We start from the raw sequence: 17,932 nt of genomic DNA, 5'->3' as shown, positions 1-17,932 counted from the left end.
CAATATTTGAGCATTTTTAGATTTTTAATAATAATTTCGCATATTAACTTTTCAATAACAATTTTTGTTATTTTTTTATTATTACGTGAAATTAGCAAGATATTTCTTTCAATAAAAAAAGTATAATTATGAAATTTAATTAGGAATATGTCTATAAATATATTAATTTTTCATTAATATAATAGTGATATTTTTTAGACATTATTTGTTCTGGGTGTTATAAAATATAGGAGTTGACTAATGATTTTAGTGACAAACAGACAAATTAGGAAAATATGATGTTAGGATAAAGTGTAAAATAAGTTAGGGGAATTGCTGCACTTAACTATTTACGGTATAAATGTCTTTGACATTACCCATTACACAACCCTAGAGTTAATTAACAGTTTAAGGGATAAAAGCGAGAAAAAATTAACATTTGGGGAGAAAGTGCAAAAATAGTTATGCCTTAGTGGGAGTTTTTGTAATTACCCCTCAAAACAAACCGTGCCTAAAGTAAAGTTGTAAATGGATCGAATCAAATAGAACTTTCCATAGTTCAAGATCAATTCAAAGTTTTGGATTCGAACTCGATTTTGAACTTGAATCCTGTACAAACTCAAAGTCTAAGTTCGAACTTGATTCGAGAGTTTAAAAATTTATTTAATTCTTCAATTTTAATACTAAATTATCACTAATACATGGAGTATATAATATCTATATAATAAAATAATACATATAAATTTTTATATAAAAATATTAACATATATTTTAAATAAAAATATTAAAATTTATTCTAATTGAATAGAGTTTTAATGAATCAAATATCTGCAAATACGAACTTGATTCGATATTATAAGGGTTAAAAACAAAAAAAACCCGTGATGAATCTAATATACAGAATAGCTCCCGTGGTTTCAAAATATACAATATAACATCTCATGTTTTGAATTAAATCGTAAAGGTGAAGGAATTCGTTAAATTTAATGGAGCTTAAAAAAAAAATTTTATACCTAATTTTTAACAAATATACCTGTTCTACCCTTTAGCCTTCAATTCTCTCTTTCTAGAGAATAAAACAAATGATTTTGTTGAATTGTTTTTTACTTAATTATATCAGGGCATTTTTGTTATTTCATCTATTTCTGTTAAGTTTAACGGATTTCATCATCTTTACAATTTAATTCAAAATATGAGATATTGTATTGTACGTTTTGAAATCGCGAATGACTTTTCTGTATATTAGATTTATTACGGGGGCCTTTTTTTCCCCATATTATAAACGAATCCTAATTCCTATTGAAATTTGAACTTGAGTTCGTTAAAAATGGAACTCAAATCGAGTTTTTGATAAATCAAGACCGAACTGTTCGTTAAGACTTAAAGAGTTCAGTACGTTTACAGCCATAGCCTAAAATATTTGTCAAAACAAACGGTGCCTAAAGTATTATTATCTCCATTTCACTAATTTTAGCCGAAAGGGATTAAAAAAACAGAGAGTTAAAAAAAAAACAGAGAAAAAGGGGGGGGAAAAAAAAAGACAGGAGAACTTGGCGCGCGAGAACCGTGTCTACGTTGAAATTAAACTCATACTTTCTTGCTCCTTTTCTCACTCTCACTTTCTCTCTCACGCACAACACACACTTCTGCGAACAGAGGGTTCCTTGTCACCTTCCATGGCATGAACCTAAATTACTGCATTTCCCCGCCCAAAAGCCCCTTATTTAATCAACCAATGGCCTTCAACATCACGACAACGGGACTTCGCTTACTCCGCTGCTACTCACAGCACCTGCGCCCCGTCACTGCGCAGTTCTCTGGGCTCCGGAAAGTTAGGGTTTCGGAGCTCCGGTTCTTGTCCTCCTCGGTGCCGATAGAGAAGTTACCGGTTGTGAAAGCCAAGCGGAGAGAAGCCGAGGACGCAGTTTTGGATGATGGAGGAGGAGATAATGGTAGTGTTGTTTCGGCTGCTAGGGATAAAATTGGCGGTGGTAGTGGAGGAGGCGAGGGGAGGATTATAGTTTCGGAGCTTCATAAGGAAGCCACTGAAGCTTATATGGCTTATGCCATGTCTGTGCTGCTCGGCCGCGCCTTGCCTGATGTTCGAGACGGGTTGAAACCGGTCCACCGTAGGATATTGTGAGTTAATTGTTAAGTTATTTCTGTTTTCTTTTGGTTCAGGAATTTATTATGCATTTTTTTTGGGGATTAACAGCTGGTGATGTTGTACATGATGCTGTATAAGTTGTACATTGTACTATTCTGTATGGAAATTATTCAAGTATTTTTGGAGCTAATGAGTTTCGGAATACCTAAACATAACAAATTAGGGGATTCATTTAAAAATCAAGTTGCTGAGTGTTGGACTTTGTGCTTTATGACTTGTACATTTTACCATTCTTTAGGTTAAAAGTGCGTTACTTACAAATAGGGCTATGGAGTTGCTTCAACTAATTTGATGAACTTTATTCTGATTGATAATTAATTCCATTAATGTGAACATAATTAGTTGTATTAATGAGGATGTGATAAGTTCTAGTGCCTTAGGATGGGGCCCGCAGCATTTAATATGTAACCGGATGTGAGGAACGCATGGGTCCTATTTTCTGAAGGGTAATAATTTTTTTTCCTATGGAAAATGGTTTGATGTCTTTGTAAAGTTGATCATTGGACAAAAGTTTCCCATTGTCTGTAACTTGCTTTATTTATTTTTATTTGATTTTTTCCTTTTGTTGGTTTACTTGTGGCAAAGGGTTATATGTGCCATACAATTCTGTTTCTGTAGAGCTTCACCTGGTGTTGGAAACAAAGTATGTAGTTCTTAGTACACTGGGATGAGAAGTTTTGTTTCATTGTACTTGTCCCAGTGCTTTGCAAATTATACTTCTGTTTCAGTCATTTTCTCTGTTTCATTCTCATAGCCTTGAATAATAAGTCCATGGCACATTTCTGTAGTGCAGATGCAAGTTACTAGACATGATGAACTTGATTTTTTTCAGCAGTTTTGTCAAACTATAAAGAAATATAGTAACTGATTAGGTGTAGATCATTAATTCCAAATGTTCTGGTATTTAAATTAAATGATGGAAAAAGGGAATGATTGCAGTGTCTTTGTAATGTTCATTAGGAATGCTGCTGAGGGTTCTAGTTGCTTCAGAGAAATCAAAATGAAGGTGAAATGTTGGAAATTGGATATGTTTGCTCACTAAAATACTACTAATTTGGACCAAAACACTAAAAAACAGAATGTGAAAGTATTGCATGCTTTATGGGAAGACATAAATTCCAAATGGATCTGTTAGCTAGTTTTGTCCAACTGCAGAAAAATTTAATTTGATGCAACTATTCATGATGCATGAAAACAATTATACAGTGTGGCATAACCCAAGATAAGACCTAGCTTTAAATCTGAAAATTACTCTATAACAGAAGAAAAATGAAACTCACGATTGTGAGAATACAGAAAGAATAATACACCAATAGAGATAAACAAGGAAAGCTAATTGTGTAGACTTCGTGGCTGATCTTTTGTCATAACTATTTCAAAGTTCAAGAGGAAGTTTCTATACCATCTTTTGTCTCTATCTATGGTTGAGGTTCTTGTGGTAATCTCGATCATTTTTTTATTCAGTTCACTTTTAGTTGTAATAAGCTTTGAAAGTATTGATAGTGGTCTAAACTTAGTGTAGATTGCAGTTCCTGTTTTTTTCTCTTCTGCCCTAATTACTTTTCAAGCTACAATCTAGTCGAGTAAAAATGAAATTCAAATTATTACCATCTTGAGATCCACGTTTTAAAAGAAGACTTGGTGAAACTTGTGTAGCACTATGAAGTCGCAACAAGGCTTCTTCTCATCCCTGAAAATCCAATAAATGTTTCAGAACTACAGTTGAAATTTTTTCTGGTTTAGATCTGTAATTGAGAAAACAGAATAATCCTTTTAGTAGGTACACTGTTTAGATGCATTGGAAATTGCTTTAAAGTCTACAGTAAGTTCTGTCCCTTGAATCTTTTTGGACAACCCTTCAGGGTTTTCTACAAGTTCAATAGATTTTGAGAAGATGTAGAATGCGCGTAATAGGTTTGTAAGGTATTGATTTTCTTAAAGGAGGTAACTTCAGTTTGATTACGAGCATCCAGTCTAGTATTCTGATTGAATTATCTCATGATCAGTATACCCGTTCAGACATAATTGTGATTTTTAGGTTTGCCTACCAATGAGAAGCAAGATAATTTTATTATTTAGAAGTATGTTCTATGATTGCAAGTTAGAATAGTGATATCTATTTGTCGTAAGGTGTAGAGCTTTGTGTCAGACATAGTTTAGATTCTGGTAGCAATTCTTCTCAATGATGATGTTATGGATCAAAAAGTCTGAAACTGGGTGTTCTAAAGAGGATGTTGACTTGATTTTTTTTTATTATTGCAAATGAAGATGTAACTCTTGCTGAGATGATCACAAGGATATAGATGCTAGCCATTGAACTTCAGAATGCCCTCAAAAATTGGCAAAAAAGGAAATACGTAGCCATTAGTTCTTCTAAAATTGCTCTTTGCAGTAACGGAAGAGTCATAATCTATACATTTTTTCCCTTATTGTTCTATTTTGAGGGATGGACATTCATTTCCCATTGGAGAAGTTCAAATCTTTCTGACTGGTAATAGTTAATTCCTCATCTCACTATATATGCATACTAGAAATAAAGCATGCTCCACCATGACTTAAAAATGAATTACAACTGCAACCAATATGTGGCATGGTCCTCAACTCGACAAGCTCTGTGTACTTGATTATACTTAAGTTGCGGCTAAAGTAGTTCAAGCGCAGAAATCTAGCTTGAGTACTTGGTGCCTAATTTTAGCACATAAAATTTTACAGTGATTAGTTTTGGAAATAATGAAATAAAAAATTTGTTCTGATAACATGTATACCTAGTATAACATCAGAACTATAACCACATTATTTTTTGAAGGGGCTCAATGGTCCAATTGAGCTTTGTTGTTATGGGATGTTGCATTTTGCCTAATGGTGTTAAGTTCAGGTTACTGTGCAGGTTTTCATGAGAACATGGGCTGTGGTACTTAGTGTCTAGCGCAAGCTTGACTACTGTCAGCCCTATCTGGAAACATATAGTTGCATATCACAAGGAAGACAAGGTTAGGGATGCAACTGTCGTGGCTGGTTGGAGTATCAACTGTCATGACTTGTTATGTAGGTCCTGAACACTTGATGGAATCAAGCCAAGAGAGTATCAATAAGCACTTGGAACTGTGTTTGACTCAACCCAATTCCCTAATTTCAATATTTTCCCTGGCTCTATTCTACTAATTCTACCTACTCTTGCAGTCTATTGCCTGCAATGCATCCCTAATTACAGCTTGCAAACACATTTTCACGTCATTTGACAAACTTACATCCATGGGTATAATCTGTATCCAGATAGGCTTATACAGTATAACTATTCAAGTATTTATGTTGCATAATTAATTTTCTCTCTTCGACTAATGGCAGCAACCAATACATAGTTTCATCTAAATAAGGCTGTAGATATACGTATATTTTGTTAATGATTTTGACTTTTGACTCGTACCTCTGACTTGGTTGAGATATAGGTAAATGTGTTGTTTGTCATACTTCGCAAGGTAATTGCTGTACCACCCTAAACTTTTTCAATTGCTTAGCTTGACTACCCTGACCTATTAATTTGTGTTACATTAGCCCAATCATCATAATGCAGTTTGAGGAAGAAATCAATTATCAAGTTAAGAAGTTTCTAAAGGATCTGATGTTGGTTGGATGGATCTTAACTCTAGGAAATCAACAGTGTCTTTGGCAGAAAGTCATCCCAAATATTGTCAATGTGAATCTAAGAACAGTTATATTACTGTTCAAGTTAGACATTGATCCGGTGCTCTTCTGATGATTCGATTAACTTAAGATGGATAAGTAGGTTAACTTAGTTAAGCAATGCAGTTGAACACTCATGGCGCAATTTGTAGGTGAGTAAAAGTTTAGGGGCATAGACTTAAACTAACTCTACTTAAATGTTTGTCAAAGTCTTCCTCTTATTGCTTATGTTTTGCTGATTTGCTTGATGCTATTCATAGGTATTGCATGAAACGGATACTGTTTGGATCATTTGCTTTTCTTTTGATGTTTGGAACTGCTATCATTGGTTTAGGGGCGTTTAACTAGCATGAAAAGTGACCCAAGGCAGGTAATTAATTTTGGTGAAAGCTGATACGAGCTTCCTAAGGAAGATGAACTTCTAAAAAGTTCATTTTTGAGAGGAGACTTGATTTGTTATGGAGTCAGAGCGCTTACCTGGTACAAAGTTAAATAACTATCCATCCTCTTGCGTATTGTTAGCAGGAAAAACAAAACAGAACATCTTTCTTTACTGATAATTGCAAACTGCATATACACAATTAGCTGAACGTGTTGCTGTTAGTAGCTTCATGAAGATCAATGGGTTATTATGTACATTCTCTTGATTTTGTGATGATGAATGGAGGTATTGGTGCCTTTAAATTTTAAGTGGTTTCAGCCAGTATATGCAAACTTATTTATTACTTGTTGCCAGTTCTTAGAGGAAATATATGATAACATTCTTATGGAGTGAATTATTTGCATATATTACATTTCATATATGTGGTCAATGGTATCATAACAGATATCCCAAGGGATCGCTAATTATGCATATCTGGCAGATTTCATGATGATGCATATGACTCCTTTGAACTCTGATTGGTTTTTTTCAGCCATCGATAACACAAGTTTTTTCATTTTTTAATCATAACTAACTGCATGTTATGGTTTCCATGATGTTACCATTTTCCTGCTTCTATTTTGTTATGTAATTGATTCGAGACAAATTATTCTGTGTAGATGCTATACTTGAGAATTTCTGCATTTTGCTGTTGTTGAATGTATTATTTCTGCATAAGTTTTGACCCAACAATTGTAAGTTACTGAGGTGACATCTGACTTTCTTTCTTTCTTTGTTATTTGACTGTAGATTTGCAATGCATGAATTGGGTCTTTCATCAAGGAAACCTTACAAGAAATGTGCAAGAGTTGTTGGAGAGGTTGTACACTGCTTACTTTCTTAGGCTATATGGGAGTGTTGAATAGATTATTTCTTTAGACTGAGAGAACAAATGACTCTTTGGTATTGATCATCCTGGTTTCAACTACAGGTCCTTGGTAAGTTTCACCCGCATGGAGACACTGCTGTGTATGACTCCTTGGTTCGAATGGCACAGGTAATATTGTATTCCAAAATTATGGCACTTCTTCAATTGCTTGGTTATGTGGTTGATTGAGGTGTAAGCCTGCTTTCATTTTTCTATATACATTCTATCATGGGCTAATGGAACTGTTATCTCCATTATTTGTCCACATGGTTTAGCAATCATCTAAATATGACCTCACATTTAGTTCATTCAAAATTGTGTTCTGGGTTTAGATGCGTTTTCTTCTTGACCCGTGACAAAGGTATGCAACAAAACATTGTTGTAGATTTATTGAACATAGATTTGTTTCCGTCCTTTTTATCATCCTCTTGCTTTTATTTTCTTTGGAAAGTGAATTATAGGATTTTTAATTTTGCACTCGTGTGTTTGCTATCCTGCTTGCCTATGTAATGGAAGTCGGTGCTTCACATTTCTGAAAATCGGAGTTATCTAGCTCCAGGTTGCAGATTGTAGAGGGATTTGCTCTGTCAATTCGCCTTATATTGTTGTTTATGTGTCTCCAGGATTTTTCCTTGCGAAGCCCACTCATTCGTGGACATGGTAATTTTGGTTCTATTGATGCTGATCCTCCTGCTGCAATGCGTTATACTGAGTGCCGGCTGGAAGTAGGTTTATGTTTGATTTCTTGTACGCTGTTAGTCCTGTATCTTAGCATGCTCTGAAAAGTTTGTTTGAACTTGCTAGGAAAAGAATTATGAGAGTTTCTCTGCATTTGTCTTAAAAGTATCAATTTCAGGATCTGAGAGTTCAAGGAATGTGTTGTAATTACTTTTTCTTTTGTTTTCTTTCCTCTTTTTTAGTTATTAACGGCAGGGAAATGGAAGTCTTTTTTTAAAATCCTTTTATTTCTCAATTCTTCTTCTTTGGCTGATATATACACCTCCTATGTAAGAAGCTAGAAATATCTGCTATGTTTTCCATCCTGAAAATTCTTAATGCTGATTCTAAAAGTATCTATGATCATTGAGTTTTGCACTCACATAAATGCCTTGATTGTTTTTTGGTTTTATTAAAGTAATACTGAAATTAAAATTGCATTTATCATCATGAGTTTGTACTTTCAGGCACTTGCGGAGGCAATGTTACTGGCTGATCTAGATCAAGATACCGTCAGTATTTTTATCCTTGAATGTCCAATCTTATAGGCTTTCTATATTGTGTTGTGATCCAAGTTCTTTTCTATTTATCATCTCTGCAGGTGGATTTTGTTCCAAATTTTGATAATTCGCAAAAGGAACCATCATTACTTCCTGCCCGGATTCCTAACTTATTGTTGAATGGTGCCTCTGGAATAGCGGTGATTATTTTTGGCTAACGGATGTTGAGTTTTTTGATGTTCATTTTCACAATTTTTAATCTATTTTAGCCTAGTGCTCTGTTGTGTGAAAGAGGCATTTTACCTATGCGGATCATGTTCTCTTATTATAGTTTGTTTGGGTATGATTCCATGAGTAATATGTTGTCAGGTTGGAATGGCAACAAACATACCTCCACATAATCTTGCAGAGTTGGTAGATGCACTGTCTGTGCTGATTCATAATCCAGAAGCCACGGTATGTCTAGCTTATGCAGCCTGTTTGTCCTTTGCTGTAGAAAACTTCTTTGTTCCTTTATTATATTTCCATTTGACCACATATTGATCTTGTCAATAGGATAGTGAAGAAAGCCTCAGGATTAGAATTGGTTTGCTGTTGCAAAAAGAAGAAAAGTGATTATGTAAGAAGGTTTAAAAAATTGAATGAACTTCGTTTGGATTCGCCTGTTTTTCAAAAGCTAGTTTGTCAAATACAATGCTACAGTAATATACAAATAAAAACAACTCCAAAACACCTCATCCCATAAACAACTCACAAATATACAAAAAAAATTTAAAAAATATAGGCTCCGTTTGGATTAGTTGTTTTTGAAAAATTTTGCTGTAGCAGAGTTTTTAGATTATATTTTGGGATATTTTTAGAAAATATTTTGGAATATTTATGAGTAGAAGAATTTCTAGAATATATTTTGAGATATTTTTAAAATTTTTAAAAAATTTAAACTAATTTTTAGATTACCTTTTAGAGTACTTTTTAAAATTTTTTATTGTTGTACACAAAATTTTTAGATTACCTGTTGTACTCAAAATTTTTAAAATAGTACTAATTTTTAGATTACCTTTTAGAGTACTTTTTAAAATTTTTTATTGTTGTACTCAAAATTTTTAGATTACCTGTTGTACTCAAAAATTTTAAAATAGTACTTTTCTACAACATCTTCCATCTATCACCAAAAATTCACCACCACCTCCTTCTTCCTTTCTCCTCCTCTTCCCTCTTCCTCCTCCCCTCTTCCCTTTCCCTCTTCCTCCTCCCATCCTCTTCCCCGCCACCCCCCGCCCCCCGATCTGGCCTGGACTAAATCGTGATGGGGTCGGGAAGAGGGGAGGGGAGGGGGAAGGAAGGGCATGGGGTGGGGGGGAAGGGGAGGGACGGGGAAAAGAGTAGGAGGAAGGAGAGGGAGAAGGAAAAGGGAGGAGGGGGAAGAGGGAGATGGTGGTGGCTGTTGTAGGTGGGGGTGGTGATGGTTGTAGGTGGTAGTGTTAATTTTTAAAAAGCACTCTAAAATATTTTTTAATTTAAAAGGTACCCCAAAATGGATTTCAAAAATTCCTCCAAAAACACCACAAACAACATCTACAGTAAAAATTTTTCGTATACACTGCTACAGTAAAATATTTCAAAAAAACCTTAAAAAACAACTAATCCAACTGGATTCCTAGGTATTGTCAGGGTATTTTTAAAAACTTTATTGTAGACGTATTCGTAGAAAACTTATGTATTGTATATTTTGGGATGTCCTTAGAATTTTGAAATTTTTGGGCTGTTTTTAAAATTTTATAGTTTATTCTTCTTCCCTTCCCTATCTCAACCTCCCGCCAGCCCATCGCGCCCCCCTACCAGCCACCCTCCTTCCCCGGTTTTCCCCTCCTCTTCTTCTTTCCCCCTTTTCTTCTCCCTCGTTTTTCCCGCCCTTCCTCCACCCTCCTTTCCCCACCCCACTCCAGAAATGTTTGACCATATCTGGGGTGAGGGTGGGAGTGGGGAAGAGGAGGGCGGAGAGAAGGGGGGGAAGAGGGAACGGGAAGGAGGAAAGAGGGGAAAGGGGAGGGGGGGAAGGGGGTGGGTGTGGGAGGGTGGTGGAGGGCGTGCTGATTTTTTTTATAGTTATTTTTGGTGTTTTTTAGGTGTATTTGGAATGTTTTTGGGGTTACTGTAGACTTGTATTTGGAAAACTAGTTTTTTCCCAATTACTTAAATCCATACAGAGCTGAAATCGTTCTATGTTTTAGAAGTTTTGAATAGCCAAAGGCTATTTTAGATAAAGCTTCCCAAAGACTACCTTGAAGAATCAGCTCTTTCAGCTAGAATTTATTCGAAGTTGGATGTCAAAAGCAATTGAGAATATTCCAAGGCACAAATCTGGAATAGACCTTTTGGCTAAAAAGGTAGGATTTAGCCGATGCATAAAAAGTTAAAGCAGGCTTTTAACTATATCCTAACATTTGTTTCAGGAAACATAGTGAATGAACTTTAACTGAACCTTTACAGTACTTAAATGAGGTCATGAAACATACGTAGATGTCTTACATTGCACCCAATATTTGTAGGAAACTGGAAAGGGAATGAACTTTAACTGAACACCATCTGTACTTAAATGAAGTTTGTTCTTATGTCTACAAAGCTGGGACAATGGTGCCTGCATCCTAAAGTAATCTTAAACACGACCATTTTAGATATGTGGGAGAATATTTTTTTACATGGACGAAACAGGATTTGAGTATGAAGAGTAGAATTTACTTTATGTGAATAGAAAAATATTCTGGTAAAGGAATTGATTTTGGATGCTTAAACATGATTGGTTAGTAAGACTTGAGTTATAGGATTTTGACCATATACTTGCTGATTATATTGTTAAGTTCAAGCTTGTAGTCTCTTAAAGTTGTTGGCCTCAAAGTTAATTGCTATTGATCTCATTATGGTTGTCCCTCCTCTCTGTAACAGCTACAAGAACTGCTCGAGTACATGCCTGGACCAGACTTTCCAACAGGAGGAACAATAATGGGTAACATTGGGTAGGGTCTTCTCATCTTGTTTAATCACTCACATTGTGCATTTTGGTTCCAGCTCATCTGTGTGTACTATGTAAACATGAACTTATTGAAAATTCTGAAATGAATGTATGTTTTCAAGGATTTTAGCAGCATACCGAACTGGGAGAGGACGTGTAATTGTAAGAGGAAAGACTGATGTTGAAACTCTTGATTCCAAAACCAAGAGAACAGCAATTATTATAAAAGAGGTTTTTTTTTTCTTATTATCCTTAATAATATTTATGCACTTTTTGAATTATAATAACGGTATGCTTATTGTTTGTTACTTTTCTTTCTTTCCTTGTTTGATTAATGAAACAGATCCCATATCAGACCAACAAAGCTTCTTTGATTGAGAACATTGCCCAGCTTGTAGAAAATAGGGTATCTTCTTTGTTTTCCTCAAAAGCAATCTGTTTATCTTTAAAATCCGCATTTCTTGGAAATGGTCTTTCTTCCCTTAATTGTGCTGTTCCCTTCACTGGAGTAAATGTATTTTGATGCTTATATTCCATTTTTTTGTCCCTTTTCTTCTTTCTTTTATTATTTTCTGATGGTTCCATAATGTGGATCAAGGTCAATGGTCTGGCAGAATATTATATATTTTCCATTTCATCTTGGTTATTCCTTCTCCCAATCTTTTCCACTCTTAGATATGGACATATTATTTTAGGTTTGAATCTGGAAATACCTTTACTTTCTTCATCTGGTCTACAAGGTTTAGATAATTTCATGCATACTGTCACTGAACAATGTCCAGGGAATATTTTGTATGTGCAATGGTCTCGTTGGCAAATGAGAAAACTTGGCAGTCTGATTTACTTGTAATTTTGTGAGAGCAGTGTGATGATTTGTGATCACCTGGGGTTCCTTTCTTACTCCAATCTGAGATGTAGCACCTTTCGGTCTCTCTTGCTAGTCCTCTCCCCATTACTAGATAAATGCATCATGTTATATGTTTGACTGGTAAAGCATCAAATAAATACAGGGACTGCCTCTACTATATGGATATTAAGGACTTGCAATCGTTGCGTATTTTAGCTCTTTCTTAGCTCAAATTCTACAACTGAGGAAAGCTGTTTCTTGTATCTTGTGGAACTCAATGCTTCAATTGGCTGGCTCAAAATAGTTTTGGTCTTACATTTTGGAACACACATGCAGTTGGTTCGGTTTTGGTAGTTTAAATGTGAGGACATGTAGTCACTTGTATGATTTGGCTACAATTTTGTAAACTGAATGTTTGACTAGGTTTCCAGAATTTTGAATTTGGTGGATATGATGTAAACTTTTATTAGAGACACTAGAAGAATAATTGTGAAGGATGTCTTGAGAAATTAAATTTTTTCTTCCCAGGAATTTTTTGAGTGACAATGTCTTTATATAGCATGATTGCTTATCCATACTTCAAGCGGTTCCTTGTAAAGCCTTGGTTTAACTTTTGGGAATCTATTACTCTATTCTTATTTTTTGTAATTGTTTATGTTAGATGTCATCCTTACATTCAAGAAGCATAAAAATGGTTCCCAACTTGAGCTAAGAGCAGATGACTGGGTCTATGGTACTCTTGATTTATTTGTCTGTTGGAATTGGGGACTGACTCAAGCTTTATCCTCTTTTCTGCAATATTTTCATGTTTTCTTGTTTCAGAAATTAGAAGGTATTAGTGACATCCGTGATGAGAGTGATCGATCTGGAATGCGGATTGTTATTGAGGTATGAATAAGTTTATCATTCATGTCTTCAGCTTTGATTGATGGAGCTATACTTTTTGTGTTTGGTCTAATGACTATGAACCTTATGCAAAATTGAGAATAATAAATTCTACTCATTTCTTTTCTCTAGCTTAAGAGGGGTTCCGCACCATCAATTGTATTGAACAATCTTTATCGAATGACCGCTCTTCAGTCCAGTTTCAACTGTAACATGGTGGGGTGAGTAGTTTCTAGATGGTTAGTTGTTTTCTGTGAAAGCTTTTCCAGTTTATGTGTAAGTAGCTAATTTATTATGGACTTGCTCAGTAGACTGCTAACTATGACAAGGTCTTGTTGATTAATCTATTTTAAAAGACAGGAATATGGTAGGCCAAGAAATTAGCATGACTACATTGAAATATTAATGTAAGTTTGATTTCTGTTCTAGTATTCAGGCTGGTTCCATCATGTTATCGGGTCGTTACTAGTAACAGGCTGGTTCCATTTTGTTATCAGTTCTTTACTAGTAACAACAACCATCTCTTTGCAGAGTTTGTTTTTCTACTTCTATCTCTTTCTCAACATGCTCGTGTGTGCGCACATGTACTTGTATAGAGAAAATAGTGCAAAATGACAAGTGCAGTGGTTTTTATTCTTGACAAATAAAGCAAGACTTCCAATGCTTTATAATGCATAGTAATGAAGAGCTGGATTTCTCCTTCAGGTAAAAATGAAAGAGAAATTAGGCTTTGGTTGTGTTGCAATTGATTCATTTTGTGGGGGATCAAAATATGTCTCACTTTCATACTAAATTAACCTAATGAACTACGGTTGTTCCTCTTTTTTGTGCTATTCAATTAGAATATCTGATCAATTGTTGTTCTTTCTTCACGTGATTTTTGGCTCACAGTATTCTTAATGGCCAACCTAAAGTTATGGGATTGAAAGAATTGCTTCAGGTGATTCATTCTTATTATGGCTCTATTTATCAAACGTGGTATAACCCTATCCAAACGGGTATGATCAGGGTGGTGGATAACTCCAGTTATAATTATACAACAGGGCCACTAGATTTTCAACAGCTAGAGTCTCAAGAACCGTCATCCAAGTCAGGTATGTCTCTTGAAGAAATGGTTGAATTAATAGCTACTAACACATATCAAATTCAACAGGAGGTACATCAACTTCAACAGGAGACACAAAAGATGAGTGAAGAGATGAAAGAAGCAAGGCTTGAATGGGCATTTAAAACGAGCAAATTGATTTCTCCAGTTTATGAAGAATTGTCCTCACCGACTATTATCGACCATGAGGAAGATGAGAGTGCAATTATTCTGACAAATGACATTGTACTGCAAGAGTCTCGAGAAGAAGAATCTAAAGATGTAGTTGAAAAGAAAGTTGAAAAGCAAGAATTGAGACCCCAACATCAAATGGTTCAAGTGAATGAATCCAGTGAACTATCTCCAAATGCGGTGACATCTCCTCCATTCCTTGATCAATATTTTCCTGACTCTTATTCTTTAATTCCTGTTAGTGAGATTGATTTTATTATACCAGACGATTTTGAATTTCATGCCAGGAATAAATTAAGAGTCATGATGGCAAAATATCTCGAACCAATAAGTGCTCTTGATGGAGGAGTGAGTGAAGATTTAAGATCATCACTTGTTTGTTTGGTGCCATTTACTAGTCCATGGAAGCCCGTAGCTCGTGTGCCCAAGAATTACTCTATTTACGAGGGCTATCAGGATTACATAGAAGATGAAGCACTGAAACGAGCCACAAGATTTTATCCTCCATGAATACACATGAAAATGTCTAGCCAAAGACATTAAAGAAAGGCGCTACTTGGGAGGCAACCCAAGACTATTTGTTTCAATTTTCATGCATTTTTGAAGTTTTAGTTAGGTGTTGGTAGCAATTAATAGTTTGATGTTTGGTGACAGGGAATTGGCATTTAGGCGTGCCCACGCCAGGTGGTCACGTCTGGGGAAAAGGGTTGGAAGGCGAGAATCTGGGGACTCTAAGGCAGTTAGACGTGCCCACGCCAGGTGGTCACGCCTGAGGGAAAAAAATTTTCGTTCAGGATCTGCGGACTCTATAGCAGTTAGACGTGCCCACGTCAGGTGGTCACGCCTAAGAGAAAGAAATTTTCGTTCAGGATCTGCGGACTCTATAGCAGTTAGACGTGCCCACGCTAGGTGGTCACCGCTAACGGTGCGAGAAATTTCGCCGGATGGTCAAAAGACGACGGAGCGGTTAGGCGTGCCCACGCCTAAGACTGGGTTTCTTTGTAAAAAAAAAAAAAAAAAAAAATTTAAAATTTCACATTGAGAAAATTCAAAAAAAAAAACATTTTTTTCTTTTTCTTCAAAAATTCAAATTTTGAAAATTTAAATCCAAAAAAAATTGGAAAAAACATTGAAAAAAACCCCAAAACCAATTTATTTTCTTTTATTTTTTTCTTTTTCTCTTTTCTTTTTCTTTTTTCTTTTTTCTTCCTTTCTCTTCTTTTTTCTTTCTTTCTTCTTTCCTTTTCTTCCTTTTCTTTTCTTCTTCCCCTGCCCACGGCCGTCCACCCACAGCTCGCCGAGCTCCGCCGCGCCTCGCCGTCCGCCACCTTCACACCAACACCGCATCACTCCGCCTCCACGCTCCAAGCTCCAAGCTCCATCAGCCGCCACTCATTTCTCTCCCACAGCCCGTGACCGCCGCTAACCCGCTATCTCCACCAGCGGCTGCAACCTCGCACGCCACCAATTCCACCCTTTCTCCGCTGTTTTGCGCGCACCACCAGGCGCGACAGCCGCGGGCCTCACCTTTCCCCCTACTGTCTACCATCCTCAGCCGCACGCCACAGCCAGCCCATCGCCACGCGCAGCCCAGCGAGCACGCCGTCCGCCGCAGCTTCACAAGCCACCTCCAAGCTCGCCGCGCCTCGGCCGCGTCACCATCCTCAGCCGCCTACCTCCAGCTCGCTTCCACCCCAGCACCAGCTCCAACCCTCTCGCGGCCGTCCACCCCAGCACGTTACCACCTGTCAATTTTTGACATGTGGAGGTATTGCAATTCCTGCCTCAATTTGTCTTATTCTGACCCCTAAATTGCGAAATTTTGTACCCTTGCTTGGGCTTCTTGTTGGAAAACAGCAGGCAGTGATTTTAGACATTTTCTTGGGTTAATTTTGGGTAGAGCTGAGTTAAACTGCTGCGATATTTGGGGTTACTTTTGGAGTAAGTTGCCCATTGCTTCTGGCTTTAATTTTCGCTCATTTTTGGCGTTGCTGGGTGTTCGAATCCATGTTGTTCACTAGGTTGGTTATTTGCTTTAATTTCTCCCTATACACTCACCTGTGGTACTGGTGATGGTAGTTGTTTAACATCTGCTAATCGTGTGTTCTGGATTGCCTAATAAAGCGAGTTGTGACTACTGGGCATTTATGACTGAGTCGTTCCTGACCACCCTGTGATTGAGTGTTTGGATAAAGCAGGGGGTGAGTTAGGCAATTTCTAGGGTAAAATTTTGGACGGAATTGGGTTTAATTGCTGCCATACGTGGGGATATTTTTCTAATATTTATTGAGTTGCTGCTGTTTGATTTAAATCCTCCCTGTGTGTACACCAGTGGTACTGGTTGCATTGTTGCTTACAGTTTCTTGATCCTTAGTGCTTAAATTGTTTTTCGAATCCTGAACTGTGGTTGCTGGAATTGCCAATTTCTGTGGTCAATTGCTAATTTTAGCAGGTTGAATTGGGTAATTAACTGTCTAGTTGGAGACAGTTGTTACGGTTTTGGGTCCATTTGTGTCTAAATTGTATAATTTGTGTCGAGTTGTGGGTAATTTGCTGCGGCTGTTGGTTAAATTAAGAGGTGCCTGTTACGCTTAAATTTGCTTATTGAAGTGGTTACCTCTAATTGTCTTGCTCAGGAGCATTTTATCCTTTTGGTTTCCTTTACTAAGCTCTTGGGAACACTTGTTGCATTTTGGACTGTCTTGATTCTGAATTTGACTACGTTTGGACCATAGGTGCTTATTGATTGCAATTGCTATAAGTGTTGGGGTATTTGTATGTCCTCTGGGTGGTTGAATTGTGCTTTTTATTCGTTGGGTTGGCTTTAAAATTGTTATTGCTTTGAATTTTCGGCTTCCATTATTTGTTGGCAATTGTAGTCTCTTGTTGCTTAGAGTGATATCTAGAGTCCATGGTGAAGCCAAGATTGGCACCAGCTTCAGATGCGAGTTGGTCCACAATTTCCACCTGAACCGCCCCTATTTTGATGACTTCAGGGAAGTGCCGTCGCCCCTCTCCTTCCTTCTGCTTTTACATTATCACATTGAGGGCAATGTGTCACATAGGTGTGGGGGGGACAGCTGTGGTACAGCTAGTATTTCTAATTTTTAGTTTTTACATGTTTTCCTTTATTTTTGTTATTTGTTCTATTTTTCGTTTATTTTCTTTTCTTTCTTTTTAGTGGTCAGTCTTCATATGAATACCAAGTTTGATGCTGGATTGTTATCTCTAACTCTGCTATTGCCAAGTTTATTAATAAAAAGGTATCAAGTTGATGTGGTTGAGTTCAGGAACATCCCTCTGGTGAATATCAGTAATTGCTTGACTTTTCTAATTTTTGGTTAACTTTTCTAGGCATAAAGAATGATAGTTGGCATTTTTCATGTGAATTGGTCCAGTTATTAATTATAGTTCTCCATATTTGAAAATTTGAGGCTGGCTGCTGTTATTTTTTATTTTTAGTTATTGTGTTGTATGGTTGTAAATGAGAGTTGACTGTACTCCGCTAGTGATTACTACTGAGTAACCGGGAATCTTCACCTAAAGTGTCGATTTTCGCGTCAAAAGGTAGTAGTTGCTAT

At 36.5% G+C, this 17,932-nt stretch overlaps 1 protein-coding gene across 1 annotated transcript; it reads left to right on the top strand.

Moving 5' to 3' along the window:
- The first annotated feature begins 1,538 nt into the window (after nt 1-1,538).
- LOC113759966 (DNA gyrase subunit A, chloroplastic/mitochondrial-like) lies at nt 1,539-17,147 on the top strand. Its single transcript, XM_027302547.1, has 15 exons — nt 1,539-2,118; nt 6,999-7,068; nt 7,180-7,245; nt 7,740-7,841; nt 8,301-8,345; nt 8,435-8,533; nt 8,703-8,789; nt 11,277-11,347; nt 11,466-11,574; nt 11,687-11,749; nt 13,013-13,078; nt 13,208-13,296; nt 13,967-14,053; nt 15,006-15,110; nt 17,087-17,147. Exons 1-15 carry the CDS (start codon nt 1,661-1,663, stop codon nt 17,145-17,147), a joined length of 1,578 nt encoding a protein of 525 aa, XP_027158348.1. The 5' UTR covers nt 1,539-1,660.
- Nucleotides 17,148-17,932: the final 785 nt, after the last annotated feature.

Source organism: Coffea eugenioides, chromosome 2 (genome assembly GCF_003713205.1).
Source record: "Coffea eugenioides isolate CCC68of chromosome 2, Ceug_1.0, whole genome shotgun sequence".
Taxonomy (NCBI): domain Eukaryota; kingdom Viridiplantae; phylum Streptophyta; class Magnoliopsida; order Gentianales; family Rubiaceae; genus Coffea; species Coffea eugenioides.
This window is presented reverse-complemented; position numbering and strand designations above follow the sequence as displayed.

Bases quoted from the DNA above. Each gene is read 5' to 3' on its own strand.
- LOC113759966 (XM_027302547.1), top strand. From the start codon at position 1,661: ATGAACCTAAATTACTGCATTTCCCCGCCCAAAAGCCCCTTATTTAAT. The intron at 7,069-7,179 runs GTTGTACACTGC...TTTCAACTACAG, and splicing joins GTGCAAGAGTTGTTGGAGAG to GTCCTTGGTAAGTTTCACCC. The intron at 8,790-11,276 runs GTATGTCTAGCT...TCTCTGTAACAG, and splicing joins TTCATAATCCAGAAGCCACG to CTACAAGAACTGCTCGAGTA.